The sequence below is a fragment of the Pyrus communis genome, chromosome 11 (assembly GCF_041283825.1).
Source record: "Pyrus communis isolate YQ-2024b chromosome 11, ASM4128382v1, whole genome shotgun sequence".
Lineage (NCBI taxonomy): Eukaryota > Viridiplantae > Streptophyta > Magnoliopsida > Rosales > Rosaceae > Pyrus > Pyrus communis.
In genome coordinates, this window is record NC_142575.1 from 4,062,152 (window position 1) to 4,078,237 (window position 16,086).

At 36.1% G+C, this 16,086-nt stretch overlaps 1 protein-coding gene and 1 pseudogene across 1 annotated transcript; both read right to left on the reverse strand.

Annotated features, from left to right (window-relative positions):
- Nucleotides 1–1,022: 1,022 nt before the first annotated feature.
- LOC137743797 (UDP-glycosyltransferase 87A1) lies at nt 1,023–12,515 on the reverse strand. Its single transcript, XM_068483735.2, has 2 exons — nt 11,931–12,515; nt 1,023–2,191 (listed from the first exon to the last, which is right to left on the reverse strand). The coding sequence occupies exons 1-2, from the start codon at nt 12,421–12,423 to the stop codon at nt 1,308–1,310; spliced, it is 1,377 nt and encodes a 458-aa protein (XP_068339836.2). The 5' UTR covers nt 12,424–12,515; the 3' UTR covers nt 1,023–1,307.
- A 1,812-nt stretch (nt 12,516–14,327) lies between these two features.
- Nucleotides 14,328–15,154, reverse strand: LOC148692700 (UDP-glycosyltransferase 87A1 pseudogene; annotated as a pseudogene).
- Between the last annotated feature and the right edge of the window lie 932 nt (nt 15,155–16,086).

Genomic DNA, 16,086 nt, shown 5'->3' on the forward strand with positions numbered 1-16,086 from the left:
CCGCCTAGCCACCTAGGCGCTAAGCCCCTTCTCGCTGCCCAACTAGCACCTAGCGTCTTTTAGAATTCGTTAATATATGTCCAATTTACACTCGGCGCTCCTCAATGTCTCCAAAGTAAATTTTTTAACTCTTTTGATAGTCTTCCTGCTTCCTTCTCAAAACAGTAGCCTTTAAGTTCTACTCTTATCGCTACTCAGTATTACGGTCTAGTGATATTTCTCTTTACTTGTAAGTCAGAGGTCTTAAGTTCGAATCTCGTGGATAACAAATTTGATACCAAATTAAGTCACTTATTGTGTGACTTAGCCCAACTTTTCATTCTCTTAATGTAAAATATATCGTTGTATTAAAAAGAAAAAAAAGTTCTATTCTTATCATATTAAAATGTTTCATCAAATAGTTCTGTTCTTATCATATTAAAATATTTCATCAAATTACTATGCATTTTTTTAAGATTAAAAAAGGATTCAAGCCATGAATGACGAATGAGCACTTTTTTGTATGAGAACTAAAAGGTATTGTAGCCTATGACACTCCATACGGACTTGGGCAGCACCCACGATTGGGGTATTGGCCATTTATCTGAAGTGAAAATTTAGTACTACTAGAAACACAAGCAGCGTAGAAAACTATTTCATGTATAACCCTTTCTTTGATCCTCTAGCTTCATTCTCCGAAGGATTGCCTTTAAGATTCTAGATTTTCTTATCAAATTTTAAAATGTCATCAAATTATACTTTTCTAATGAGGATTTAAAAAGGATTAAAGTCATGAATGAAGAATAAGCACTCATTTGAAAGGAATAGTTTGCTCACGTGGTTATATTTAGGGTATTCTATCACTATATTTAATTGAAAAATCCACTAGGGATAAAATGTGATTTCAATTTTTAACCAAATAATAGAATTTATTTGTTCGTGGATTAATTTCACTTCCACGACATGTACAAACCTAGTTTGTGTTACATGTATTGTACAAATTTATTGTTTTTTCGATGCATTTTTTTATAGGAAATAAAACATTCAAGAGTAAAACCTTTAATACATCCGTTTTGAGTACAGTCAAATAAGAAAGCGTTTCTAATAGCAGTGGCTAAACACTTATTCTAAATATGAATAACATGAATAAAATATCTTGAGTTTATAACCAAACTGCTACCACATTCAATTGTTTTGAAACACAAGCAAGATGTTTATAATAGAATATCTCTTATTGATACCTCCAGTTATAATTTTGTATATAACAATTGTTTTGAAACACAAGCAAGCATGTGTAACAGCTACCACATTCATCAGCTTAATGGCAATTAATTATGTCCTTGTGAAATATCCTTAAGAAAAGCATCAAGGTTGGTATCGGATGAGCCACCATTAGCAATTGCACCTCGACAAACCTCTTGAAGTTGTTTAACTCTTTCCCTCAAATCCTTCCCCTCCTCGCTTTCCACATCCATGAACTTCTTCACAAGATCTGCAATTTCCTCGCTACTCACAACAAATTCGACCCCTGCCTTCTTCTTCACCCGGTATCCAATCCTCCAATCTTCCACAATCTGCTTACCGTTAGGAATTTGATCCCAAATAATAGGGAAAGTAAGAATTGGAAGACCAGCATAAACAGCTTCCAAAGTTGAATTCCAGCCACAATGTGACCAAAACCCGCCAACCGAATCATGACACAAAACCCTCAATTGGTCACACCAAGGCACCACCAAACCCAAATCACCAACACAATCTCTCAACTCACAAGTATCTCCACGAGCCACCCAAAAAGCCCTAACACCACTACTTTTCACCCCAGCAACAATTTCATCCATTTGGGATTTCGAAACTGAGAGGAAACTTCCCATGGAGATGTACAAAACAGACTTTTTGGGTTGAGAATCTAGCCAATGCAGATAATCGATGTCGTTTTGATTAGTGGTAAGTGTTTTTGAAAGTTCAAAGTGAGGTATGCTTGGGCCAATAGGGTAGATAGGGAAAGCAAACTTGGCTTTCAAGGCTTCAAAGGCTTGCGGATCAAGCTCATAGACTGAACTGAACAAAAGATACTGTGCTTCTACTACCTGAGAAACTGCTTCAAGGGGCTTCTGGAGGGCTTTTGGATCGTCTACAAAAAACTTTGCGGGTAGATCTGCAATGCATGTGGTGCTGACTCCAGGAATGTATTCTATTATCTTATCTCCATGCTCTGTAATTTTCACATTACATTGATTATAAAATTTTACATTGTACAACATTATTATATTGTATATCAAGCAAGAAAAATTGCTTCTTCTTTTGACAAAAACATAAAATTGCACCAAGAATACTTGTTATAAACTTATGGAAGATTTTTTATTGTGCCGGGAACACGGTCTGGTACATGAAATGTCATAATATTAGAAGTTGGTATTTTTTTGTTCAAGTATCCAACCAGATATTATAATACTTAGTGTACTTGGCCGCGTTTCCAATACACAAAAATTCTCCTCGGGTGGATCCAAAAAGAGCATACATATAGTAACTGATATCATGCTATGTTACAGTTGAAAATTACTAAATTAACCAAATACAAAATTTTCGTAAGAATGTGTAAAGCTCGAAAATGCATCAGCTTCTTTATAAATTAGAGAAAGGCTTTATGCAATTATTTCTGGTTACCAATTTTATGTTGTGCACTTATTAGACAACAAGTGTCTTAAGAAGTATATATATGAATAAATATATTATAGTGTCTGAGGCTAAAGAAGAATCTAATGTGTATTATACCCTATTGTAGAGACAAATTAAAGACCAAGGCATATTAAATTGATAAGGTCATGGTAAAATTCATTATAAATTTAGCTGAACTGGTGTCATGGTTCAATTACTATACTATTAATGTTAATGTTAGAAATCTCTATAAACATTAAGTTTAATATTTTTCTGCTGCAGTGTTATCAAGGGTGAATAAAAGCCCGGACCAACAAACTTATTCGTGTTTGACTATGTTGCTTAACTCCGAGTCTAATTACTCAAGATTGGCGAGTTAAAGTTATATTACACGAAAAAGAAGCAAAGGAAGAAATTTTTTAAGTAATTTATTCTAACGTGATTAAAGACTTGAGTGAAATAAAGTTAGAAAAGCATCTCTTAAGGCATCTAAGTCATTCTAGAGGTAAGTGGTGCATTCTGCCCTACATCCAGCTTTTCAGTTAAGCATTCGAAAGTTTGACTAGAGGTCTACAATATGGTTCAGAACTCAGGAATATCAAATTTTTTAGAGACAAACAAGTAGGACTAGCCGGACCTGGTTAGCTCCAAATCAACAAGCAATTTGAAGGTCATTTCGATTCACATTCCATAAAGGTCATTCTGGAAGGATTCGCTCATGGTCCGTTGTGTTATCCATACTCAAGTGGAGCACATTTTGGAAGCATAGTTGGGGCATTTGTGGGACCATGATTTTATACGTTCATGACACATGGCACTCAGGATGGTTAGACTGACCGAAAATCTCTCAAAGTGAGATGGGAGCATCTACATGGGTATTCCAAATCGGACTACCACATGCTATGGTAGTCGAGGACGACTCCATTAGCTCTAAGCCCGTTGAAGATATTGCTTGTCTAGCAAGTAAAGAAAACCCTAATTCGTGTAAAATTAGGATATCTTGAGATTAGACAACATAATTATAATCTTAGAAGAATTGGATATCTTACCCTAGACTCACGTGGTTAAAAGTATTTACCCAAGTCGGGTTTTCAAATCCCCCTCCTCTAAAAAGTAAGATTGAGAAGTATATAGGCCCTTCCAACTTGTTTTCTTTTTTTAGGTGGTGTTGTTGGTTGTCACGCATTTTCTCACATCCAAATCTGTCCATTTCATATGTTTTTTTGTAGGATAATATAAATGATTATGATCATAATATTCATGTAAATTCAATCAATTAGATAATACCCAAATGCATTAAACAAATATATCAATAAATAAAGCAGTAAAAAGGAAAAGGTAAAGAATGATCTGGCCTGTGATATCAAGAGAGGCGTGTTGTCATTGTCCTAAAGCCGTAGATGCCTCCCTACGTGCCGGTTATAACGGCTATTTACAACTCTAAGACACAACCCTTGAATCTCACAAAGTGTCTAATCCATAAGCACAATTACGGTAGATGAGGTGCCAAGTGGTGATCAATTGCCCATTGATGATCAAGATGAATAGGAAGATAATAAGGATTATATATGAGTATTGTAGTAGGGAGAGAAGGAAGACATTTGAATATATTATTAATGATTGAGGAGTTCCCCATTTATAAAAGGGTTCTTTAGAAAAAAAAAGCCCTTGAAACTCCTATTTTTCAAACAAAAACCCACATAATATTAAACATCCAAATAAAACCTAAATTTCAAATAGAGCACCATGTAGACAAATATGTAATCAATTATTATAACATATTTACAACTTATGCCACAAAACTCTAATTATGTCAATAAATATTATTACTCACCCTAATTATGATTAGCAATTAACTCCATATGGAAATTTTACCTTTCTTGTATGATAAATATTAGGAATATATATATATATATTAATTTAGCCATGTTCATAAACAATTATGGGCACATTTTTCGTTTGAAAAAAAAAAATCCTTTGTACAATTAGTTATTTTGCATCAAATAATAATATTGTTTTATAAAAACAACAAAGAACCAATTAATATTCTTTTATGTTGTAGGTATATTATTTTACCTAGATTATTAAATACATTAGGCATTTTTTGTTTGTTATCATATATACTTGTTAAAAATAATGTCACATCCTGGTCCGGATGGGTGTACATCTCGATTCGGAGTCCTAGTGGACAATCCGGGTCAGGATGTGTCAAATAATTTATCTATATTTATATGTAAAATATAAGTAAATTAATTTTGAATCAAATAGCATTTATTTTGTAGGTAAATTAAAACATTAGTTCCATTATTTTGGTAAAGTTAAACAGTGCCTAAATTATTTCATAAAAATTAAACCAAGACAAATTATCTCCATTAAAATAAAATAGTACATATTCGACAAATAAATAAATAAAACAGTAGATACATTATTTTCTTATAAGATTAAACAATAGGTAAATTATATTGTAGGTACATTATGTTTGTAATATAAAAAAAAAGAAATTGAAATTCATAAACAAAAAGTAGTAGATATATTATTTTTTAGTCAATTTTTCTTTATTTGTAGGTGTGACATCCCACATCGCCCAGGGGAGTGATCCTTATATGTATATTCCAATTCCCAACCTAACACAAGGCCTTTTGGGAGCTCACTGGCTTCGGGTTCCGTAGGAACTCCGAAGTTAAGCGAGAATGGGGCTAGAGCAATCCCATGATAGGTGACCCACTGGGAAGTTGCTCGTGAGTTCCCAAAAACAAAACCGTGAGGGAATGGTAAGCCCAAAGCGGACAATATCGTGCTACAGTGGTGGAGCGGGCCCGGGAAGTGATCCGCCTCGGGCCGGGATGTGACAATTTGGTATCAAAGCCTAACCCTGGTCGCGTGTGTGCCGACGAGGACGTTGGGCCCCTAAGGGGGGTAGAATCGCCCAGGGGAGTGATCCTTATATGTATATTCCCATCCCTACCTAGCATGAGGCCTTTTGGGAGCTCACTGGCTTCGGGTTCCGTAGGAACTCCGAAGTTAAGCGAGAAGGGGGCCAGAGCAATCCCATGATGGGTGACCCACTGGGAAGTTGCTCGTGAGTTCCCAAAAACAAAACCGTGAAGGAATGGTAGGCCCAAAGTGGACAATATCGTGCTACGGTGGTGGAGCGGGCCCAGGAAGTGATCCGCCCTGAGCCGGGATGTGACAGTAGGTGAATTATTTTCATGCATTATTATATATATTGGGCACATTTTACTGTTAATATATATGTGTGCAATAATTTACTTATATTATTTGTGACAACCCGTTCCAAATTTTTCGTTTTTATTTTATTTTTAAAAGCGTGAATTTACGAAATTGCCCTAGAGGCAAGGACTTTGACTTCCGTTGACCATCGACTTGAGAGATGTGGGACTTATTCTTTTAGCATATCCTCGTAGTACTCGTTGGTACGAACGTATAGGCGAAAGCCGTTTGTGAGTACGGATTATAACGGTATAGTTACGGACGTTCGAAATTGGTTATTCAAGGTTTAGTGTTAATTAAATTAAATCCCCAATCAGAAATTGGTTATTCAAGGTGAAGCCCAATCAGAAATGGAGGAAAGAAAGAAAAGAAAAGAAAAAAAAAAAAAAAAGATTGGGCGAGTTGCCCAATCGGGAAAGATGAGAGAAGAGAGATGAGGACACTAACCAACCAAAGGAGAGAACAGGAGGGAAAGGAGGGAAAAGGAGAAGGAGGGGAAGTCGGGTTCCCTTGACCCGCAACCCGTTTTCAACCCGGTCGGCAACACCTCCCTTTTCGACGATTTTCACCCATTTTTCCGACCAATTGCTTTCATAAACCTCTTGAGAACTCCTCCATAACCTTCCCTCTATCCATTCCATCTCAAATTTGGAGAGATTTGGCCTTGAAAATAGAGAAATTCACAAGAAGGGGAACGGCGGCTTTAGCTTCGAATCACCCAATCCCGAAGCAATTTCTTTCAATTTCCACCACCCATAGCATCCTCTTGAGGCCTAGAACAAAGCCCAAGCAATGGTTTGGACGACGAAGTTGTTTTGGAGTCGGATTGAACACACCTACAACCTAGGGTTCCGCACGGTTTTGGTGAAATTGAGGTACTTCCAAGCCAATTTGGTCTTGGCCACAGGTATAAAGTTTACTCTACTCACTGAGATCTTTATTTCTGTAAATTTTGGTAATTTTTGGAAATAGTTGGATTTTCCGGCGAGTCGGGGCGGCCGATCGCCACCCGCGGCGGCGCTTGGCCAGTGGGCCGCAAATGCTATTTTTAGGCTATATCGAATGTCTTGAATTCAGTTTTGTCATTTGAATGACGTAGGTTGATCGTTGGAACCTAAATTCGTTACGATACGTTACTTGATAAAAATGGGAATCGATGATCCGACCGTTGGATCGTCACCAAAATTGGATACATTATAATACGTAATATTTAAAGATCATAGGAATTTATGGATCAGGAATCCGACTTACGGATCTTCCTGAATTGGATTTGTAAGTTAGTAAAATAAATGTTCACGGCCACTTGTTTTAGGCAATTGGCGGAAATATGACCGTTGAATCATAATGAAATTTTAATATGTTATTCTAGAAACATATTGTGGATCGTTGGGAGTTGCAGATTGGAAATCTGATATGCGGATCTTCCGGGTCAAGTTATACAGGGTTGTAAACCCTACCGTCGATCTTTGATCGACGGTTGACTTGTGGTCAATGGGTCGCAAACTATTTTAGAATGTCGTTGAGGTTGTGTTTTATGTGAATTACGTATTCTACGGATAAGAATTCTGAGATGTGATTTGATAATTGGCCACAGGGGCCGATCATTCAGGACGCCTTGATGCGTGCGCTAAAGAAGCATAGCGTGGACTCCAGGTGAGTGGATCTTTTCCTTTTTATTGTACATATTATTGAGAGTTCTATCGACACTTTTAAATTGATTAGGTATATTACCTTCATATAATTATTGTGAATGCTTGAAGTACCTATATGAACTACGAATGGCTTGATCCCTGTTTAGGGTATGTAGGCAGTCTAACGAGACGTTAGATGCAGCCATAAAATATTTGAGACAAAAGCCTTGCTTGGGAAATTGAGAAATGCGAAGGAAATTGATAAAGGCAAGTTTTAGTTTTGTGAATTAGTTAGTTAAATTAGTGTTAATTGGGTTATCATGGATAATTATCCCTGAAAATAAGTAGTTCGGGAGTAGGGCGTTATTGATTGTACACTTCACACCGTATTGTTTATAATTGAAAATGCTACGACATGGTTGAGTATTAGATTGCATCATGGTATATCAATATGTATATTACTTGCATATAATTATTGGGAATGCTTTCAAGTGCAAAGGTGAACTCAGGATACCCAGGTAAGTTCAGGTGAGTTTATGGTACTAGTTGAATCGATTGCGTTATAGCATGACTACAGTTATGTGTTAGGCAACTTCGATACTGTCGTACTGGTTGCCATGAGTTGCACATGTTATATTGAGATGCATTGAGAGCTCATAAACCTGCACCCCGGTGTTAGTGCTCCCGCCCGTGGCCAGGGTACAGTCCTTCACGTGATGTTCACCTCCCGCACCTTACGCTCACCTTGGATCCAAGGTAGGTGCACAATCCTGTCGTACAGACCACTTTAGGTGGTTCCGACTTGTAGGTGACCCGCGATTATTCGCCCAGTCTTCACGTGATCATAGCACTTGAGCGTATTTATTGACACCCAGTCCTGTCGTACAGACTACTTTAGGTGGTTCCGACTCGTGTGCAGGTATACTTATTGAGCTATTGGCTAGCCAGGATTGATGAGATATGGATAAGTCGTACAGGTCACTATAGGTGACTCCAACTTATATGCTAGCCATGATTGATGAGATATGGATAAGTCGTACAGGTCACTATAGGTGACTCCGACTTATATGCTAGCCATGATTGATGAGATATCACTTTGTATTGATTGTCATTTTAGATGACTCTGACTGATATATCACTTTGTATTGATTGTCATTTTAGATGACTCTGACTGATATATCACTTTGTATTGATTTAGTTCATTTGGCCTACTTATTAATGTATGGTGGAGTTGATGGCAAACCGTGGTTTTGGTCATTTCTGAGTATGGTTTGGATATATGTATATATGTTGTACTGTCTTATGGAAAACAATACGGGTTTTACATTTAGGGGCATTACTTTTAGAGAGGTAATAACTTTGGGAAGCTTGGTTTTATTGCTTACTCACACCTTCTGTTTGGTGCTCTCCAGGTTTTAGCTGTTGAGTTTGTATCGACAAGAATCTGTGGCGAATCTTAGTATTGATGGATATTTCTGAGGGTATGATTCTTACCCACACTACTGTACCTTACTTATGCTCTGACATCGTGTGTGAAATGGGTTCGCTCCCACTCGTAGCGCACTCTGGTATTAATAATTTTTAGGTTCAAATTTATTCACTTTTTATACACTATCACATTTTATGGCTTCGTCACCTTCCAGGTGTCGGCCAGCACAGCTCGATTCAGGGTCCAAGTGGACTTTCTGGGTCGGGGTGTGTCATTATTATATAAAATATAGATACATTTATTTTGAATCAAATAACATTATTATTATTATTATTATTATTTTGAGTTGAAACGATAGAGGGTACCCTGGAGTAAATTATTTTGCATGTATCATTACATATACAAGGCAAATTTATTACTAATTCACATGTCCAAACTAATTTACCTATATTTTTAAAATATAGGTAAATTATTTTATAGTGCTCTTTCAAATTTTCATTTGGTAAGAATATGATAAGATTAAATTAAAATTGTTTAATTTTATGCAAATTTGAAAAACAATCACGAAATCTTAAGGAAAGTATAACACTATTAGTTCTTTTTTGCCTTAACATACAATTTGTTTTGATATATTAATGCAATGATTTTAAACATTAATACATTTCTTTTCATTAAATTTTCCCTTCAAATCTGCATAGAATTAAATGTCTACATCAAAACTGTAATTAGGGGTATTTGAGGCATTTGAAAAATGCAAAATGTGTAAAGGCAAACAAAATTAATGAATTTACTTATGTGGAGCTTAGTCATTGGGTTTTATTCAAATAAAAAGACTTTGTCGGGTTTTATGTAAATAAACTTGAGTTTCAAAGGCTAAAATCATATTTTCAGTTTATAAAACTCTATATAACCTTTGGTAAAAGACATGGCTTGTCTAATTAATATGACTCTTCATATTTATTATTTAAAATAATAATAAATAAAGTTTTGAATCTTTAATAAAATAAAGTAAATAACCAACAATCCCCCACAAGATTCAAAACTCCACAAAAATGTAGAAGACATAAACATGCAGATACTAATGGAAGAAATTTGGGCAACTTGTATACCATGCAATGGGTGTAGGTCTATTTTGGAACCTAACTTAGAGTTAACAACTTTCATCTGAAGGAATCATAGTGAACTATGTCTTGAACTAGACTCCTTTTGACTAGAATACTAAATGTAACACACATGGTATTGATAAAAAACTTGGCGCGGGTTAGCGCTATTTATGAACATGCGCTTAATCTTGATTCTCATGAGAGTTATTAGAGAACAGCCCAATCCTCACAATTGCGGCCTCACAGCTACTCTCACTTAGGTGAGTTCTCCAAGAGTGCATGTGACATGTATCCTGCGGGAGATTGCCCGCCTTGAAACTCATTCAGGGTTAATACCCCTTCCTAACGTCACATAAAATTGCACTATTGTCCTAGGGATGAGCAGAAGAATATCTCATGGATATCTTCATTATAATATGAGTGCTATAATGAGTCACGCAAATTGGATTGTTTCTACCACATTGAACTTCCTTCATGGGATCTCCAATCACAGAAGTTGGGTTTCTTACTTAGGTGACTCCCTTACGGGTTTAAGCACATCCCCCTCGACAATTTTGCATTTAGTCTCCCTCGGGCATATAGATAAATGACTAACAAGTCATTTTGTTAATTATGATTGCCTTCACAAGGCATGTATAAGTTTTCTGGTCATATATTTGCTCGTCAGTGCTCTTAAACCTGCATGTTATAACTAACTGCAAGCTAAAAACATTTTAGTCATAATTTCACGTATAAATTGTTTAAGGTGCATAATCATTCATAGCTTCACTAGAATAAACATTGGTACGAGCAATGAAACATACCCCACATTATGGTGCATATCAGAAAATTCATTTCATGAGAATCTCAAATCAATTTCATTATATATAAGATATAAAAAATAAGAGTAATTATACGCATATTGAAGAAAAGTTTAATATTATTTGTTTGTTCTCAAAGAGTAACTTACGGTATCGTTTGGTATGCAGACGGGACGGGACGGAACAGGATGGGACGGGACGGAACAGGATGGGACGGGACGGGACGGGACAGGACGGAACGGAACGGAGCGGGGGCAAAGATGCCCTCGGATGGAAACAAGGAGGAAGAAGAAGGAGACGGAGAGGTTATAATTTTGTGTTCCACGGATGTGGAACGAGACGTTCCAGGAGGGTGAGGTAGAACGAAGAGGTTATAATTTTGTGTTCTCAAAGAGTAATCTTGAGGTTCTACTTTTCCCCCTATAGCCATGGGCTGTGTATTCTCTCCTGTGTGCTTCGACTTGGAAGCTGAGAAATTGGACTGAACATGTTGCTAATACTTTTGAATGAAATGGCATAATCAAGAGCTAACGGATAGATAGTCTCACGATTGAATGGGAATTACTCCCAAGGTCTCTATAAATACTATAGTCTTGGTATTTATCAAGGGACTTCTCTCTGACTGTCTCTATTTCTCTCATACACACCGTTCATTTACGTAGACGTGGATAAGCATCTCCTATACACGTCGTGCCATAGATTATTCATCAATGATATATTCTGATGTATAGCACATCATACATACTCTTTTCTAGAACTACACCCATTGTTTGATTCTCATTCTTGGAGATATGTACGCAGTAAATTACTTCATTCAACCGTTGTTGTTACTCATGGGCAGCTTGTGGTACCAGGTTGCATTCCCGTATATAGAAAATAGTTACAAGAATGAGATGAGGACCAGATGCTTGATTAACACAAAATAAGAAGAGCAATATTTACAATTATTTATATTCTAGACTTTGTAATCAGTCTTAGTTATTATATCTTTTATTAAGAAAATCTGATTAAATATTTAATAACGGAAAATTTTGAATTATAAGACATTCTAAAGTAACTTTAGAAAATACTCCAATAATGAACGTGGTAAGTGTACACGCACCTGAGCCATCGAGAGGGAAGTGGCCATTTTCTTTGAACAGCTCAAAGTGATGCAACAATGAGAACATCGTCGGCGACTGAGTCCAAAGCGAAGCCACCGGAATATTCCTCCTGTTCCCGATCCTCAAAGCCCAAACAAGGAAGGTATCGGCAACTATGGCGGTCACCGGCTGCTCCAGCCCATCCATAAGTTGCTCAACCGGAGCTTCCATCTTGGTCCACACAGCTTCCACAAACGCGGCAAAGTGGTTCGCGCGACCGTGCTCTGAGGGTATGACGTTAGGTATGGTGGCTAATCGGATGTTGTCAGGTTTTGGGTCTATTTCGATCAGCCCGTGCCACTCTTCGGTGACGACGAAGGTGATGAGGAGTTGAGGGTTTTTTGAAGATAGTAGCTTGCAAAGGTTCATCATGGGGTTGATGTGGCCTCTTCCAGGAGAGGGCAAAGCCACCACATGGCAGACTGTGATTGGCTCAACTGCCACCATGCCCATTTCTCCCTTGTATGAAGATTGAATATTGAAGCTTTGGAGCTATTGCCATCCCTTCTTATGTATAATATGCAAGTTGGCTGAAGGGTCATGGGGAGCTGCTTGCATGAAACTCTTTGAAGACAAAAATACCCTCATGGTCGCCATGAGTGTAACAAAAGTGTGTAAAAAGTATTTGTGATTGACACTTTTTCCAATTAATCTTGGAAAGTGATCAACTCCAGATTCCTTCTTCGTAATTCACCAAGTTCAAAAATTCAAACAGTTGAAATTTGATCAAACGGCTACAAATAGGGGCTCACTTTAAAAGTTATATTAACTTTAACCATTGGATCAAATTTCAACGGTCTTGATTCTCGAATTTGGTGGATTAGGATGAATAGATCTGGAGATAATCTATTTCCATTAATCTTTTTCAAAACTGTATAACAAGAATTTTTAATTGACTCTTTTTAAATGGTCATTTTCAAATTTCTCTTGTATGTCTTTGTAATGGTCACGTTGCAGAAAATGCGGATCATGTTTGTTGACAAAGCTAGCAGAAAATTCGATGTTAATTTTTGTTGACAAAGCTAGCAGAAAATTCGATGTTAATTTTTGTTGACAAAGCTAGCAGAAAATGAGGGTAAGCATGAGCCATGCCTTTCAAGTTTTCAACCCACGTGGGATCTAGAAGTTGACACCCAAATGTAAACTTGAAAAGTATTTTTTTTTTTTTGTTGGAAATGTGAAAAGTAAAGTTAGTAAAACTAAAGAGTAATATTAGGCAGAGTAAATATGGATGAGGGAAATGAGCTTAGTCTCATAATGAACTTATAATAATGTGGTTTAAATTCATTTTTGGCGAGAATTAAACCTAAGACCTTTCACTTACAAGTGAAGAAAAATATTATTAAATTGTAGTATTAAGTGGGAAGTCTTGATCAATTTTGAGCTTTGTCTTCTACAGTGTAAAATTGTTAATAAAGCAAATTCATCTCAAAAGCCTCTAGCATCCCAATAATACGCCACGTGCTCTATCCTTTTGGCATGTGGCAAGCGACAAATAACCAACTTGGAAGGAAAAATATGGGTAACACTATGCAGATAAAATTTGTATATTAAATTTGCAAACTAAATGATGTGTCACTAATTAAAAATAAGTACGTTATTTAAGATTTAAGTAATAATTTAATCATCAATTTTCATATTATTTAGTTTATAAAATTTAGTCTACAAAATTATTTTTCTTAGTATTGCTCGACCGAAAATAATTGGAGTGTGACAACTTACAAGACTGAGATGAGAGTCAAGATGTTTGATGAGCACAATATAAGACCAGCAATATTTACAATTATTTTAATTTTGTATCTTCCGTTTGGAAATTGGAAATAAAAAAATTCAACCATCTAATTTTCAGTTAGGCAACATATTTATGGCGCTCTGGAATATTTAGGTATTCCAAAATTCGTGGTCATTTTTAGTTGCTATATTTTTATATTAAAAAGAATTTGTTTAAATATTTAATAATTAAAAATTTTGAATTATAAGATACTCTAAAGTAACTCTAGAAAATAGTTGTGTTTTTATAGACTTTTAAAGTGGGAATCCATCTCTATATCTTTGTTGGTGTAATTACTTGAGTCAGATGAGAGAAAACTTTCACGTCTAGTTTTGAAAGGAGGAAATCGTATAAGCTCCTATCCAAAATTTTCTTTCGATAGTCCCATAGCTAAAGAAACCTACTTTCTTATGATTACAATATTCATTTCAATATGAAATCCAATTTGAAAAATACATTAGTCAACTTTTTATTACCACCCAAGGCTTTGATACATTTTAAAATAGAGAAATTTCTACTTATTATGTTTTTTTTTATTAAAAATATTTCATTAAATATTTAATAATTGAAAATTTGGAAGGATAGGTTACTCTAAAGTAACTTTAGAAAATACTCCAATATTGATTGTGGTAAGAGTACACACACCTGAGACGTCGAGAGGTAAGTGGTCATTTTCTTTGAACAACTCAAAGTGATGCAACAATGAGAACATCGTCGGCGACTGAGTCCAAAGCGAAGCCACCGGAATATTCCTCCTATTCCCAATCCTCAAAGCCCAAGCAAGGAAGGTATCAACAACTATGGCGATCACCGGCTGCTCGAGCCCATCCATAAGCTACTCAACCAGAGCTTCCAGCTTGGTCCACACAACTTCCACAAACGCGGCAAAGTGGTTCGCACGACTGTGCTCGGAGGGTATGACATTGGGTATGGTGGCTAATCGAATGTTGTCGGGTTTTTGGTCGGACTCAATGAACCCGTGCCACTCTTCGGTGACGACGAAGGTAATGAGGAGTTGAGGGTTTTTTGAAGATAGTAGCTCACAGAGGTTCATCATGGGGTTGATGTGGCCTCTTCAAGGATAAGGCAAAGCCACCACGTGGCAGATTGTGATTGTCTCAACTTCCGCTGTGTCTATTTCTCCCTTGTTTGAGAGAAATTACTTCAATAATGATCAAATTTCAACGGTTGAATTTTCGGACTTAATGAATTAGGAAAAATGGATCCGGAGATGATCTATTTTCATTAATCTTTTTCAAAGGTGTATAAAAGGAATTTTTAATTTACTCTTTTTAAATAGTCATTTTCAAATTTCTCTTGTACGTGTTTGTAATGGTCATGTTGTAGAAAATGCGGATCATTTTTGTTGACAAAGCTAGCAGAAAATTCGATGTTAGGGTAAGCATGAGCCATGCCTTTCAAGTTTTCTACCCACGTGGGATCTAGAAGTTGACAACCAAATGTAAACTTGAAAAGTATTTTTTTTTTGGTTGGAAATGTGAAAGGTAAAGTTAGTAAAACTAAAGAGTAATATTAAGTAGATTAAATTTGCAAACTAAATAATGCATCATTAATAAAAAAATAAATATGTGAATCAACATTTAATAATAATTTAATTATCAACTTTCATTTTAGTTTATTAGATTTAGTCAATAAATGTATTCACCCTGCCATTATCCGAAACTAAAATGGATCCACCTCTTCTTCTTCTCCAGCGACCTTAGATCCCAGTACGTCGACGGAGAACAACACCACCTACCTCTCCACTGGAAACTCCCACCTCGATCTCTTCGTCAACATCGTGACGACAAGCTCCCGCAAGCCTGGGCCTACAACGTGCGGAGGACCCAACGGGTGGAGTGGAGGAAAAGGAAAATAAAATATTAAAAAGAAAAACCTTTAGGGCTGATTTATTAAAAAGAAAAACCTTTAGAGCTGATTTAGTATTGATATGCTTTGAGAAAAAAAAATTATTTATATTGTGTTGTGAGAATAAACTCATTTTTGCTACTTCATGTTTTCAACTTTTTTTACTCAAAACTGTGAATATAAGCTTTTTTAAGTGTTTATCAAATATCTTTTTGAATTCAGTTTTTTTTTTTATATCTACTTTTTATAAAAGTACTTCAGTACTAAACCAGTACTTAGTATATCCATTATTGGTACAGTTAAATAAGAAAAGTGTTTCTAAGAGCAGTAGACAAACAACACTTATCCCAATTATGTAACTGGATCCTCTATGGATTCAAGGGATCTGAGCACACTAATCAATGCATTCAGGTTATTGAAATTTGATCCAATGGTTAAAAATAGAGAGCCGCTCTGAATATAAGTTGTTTTAAGTG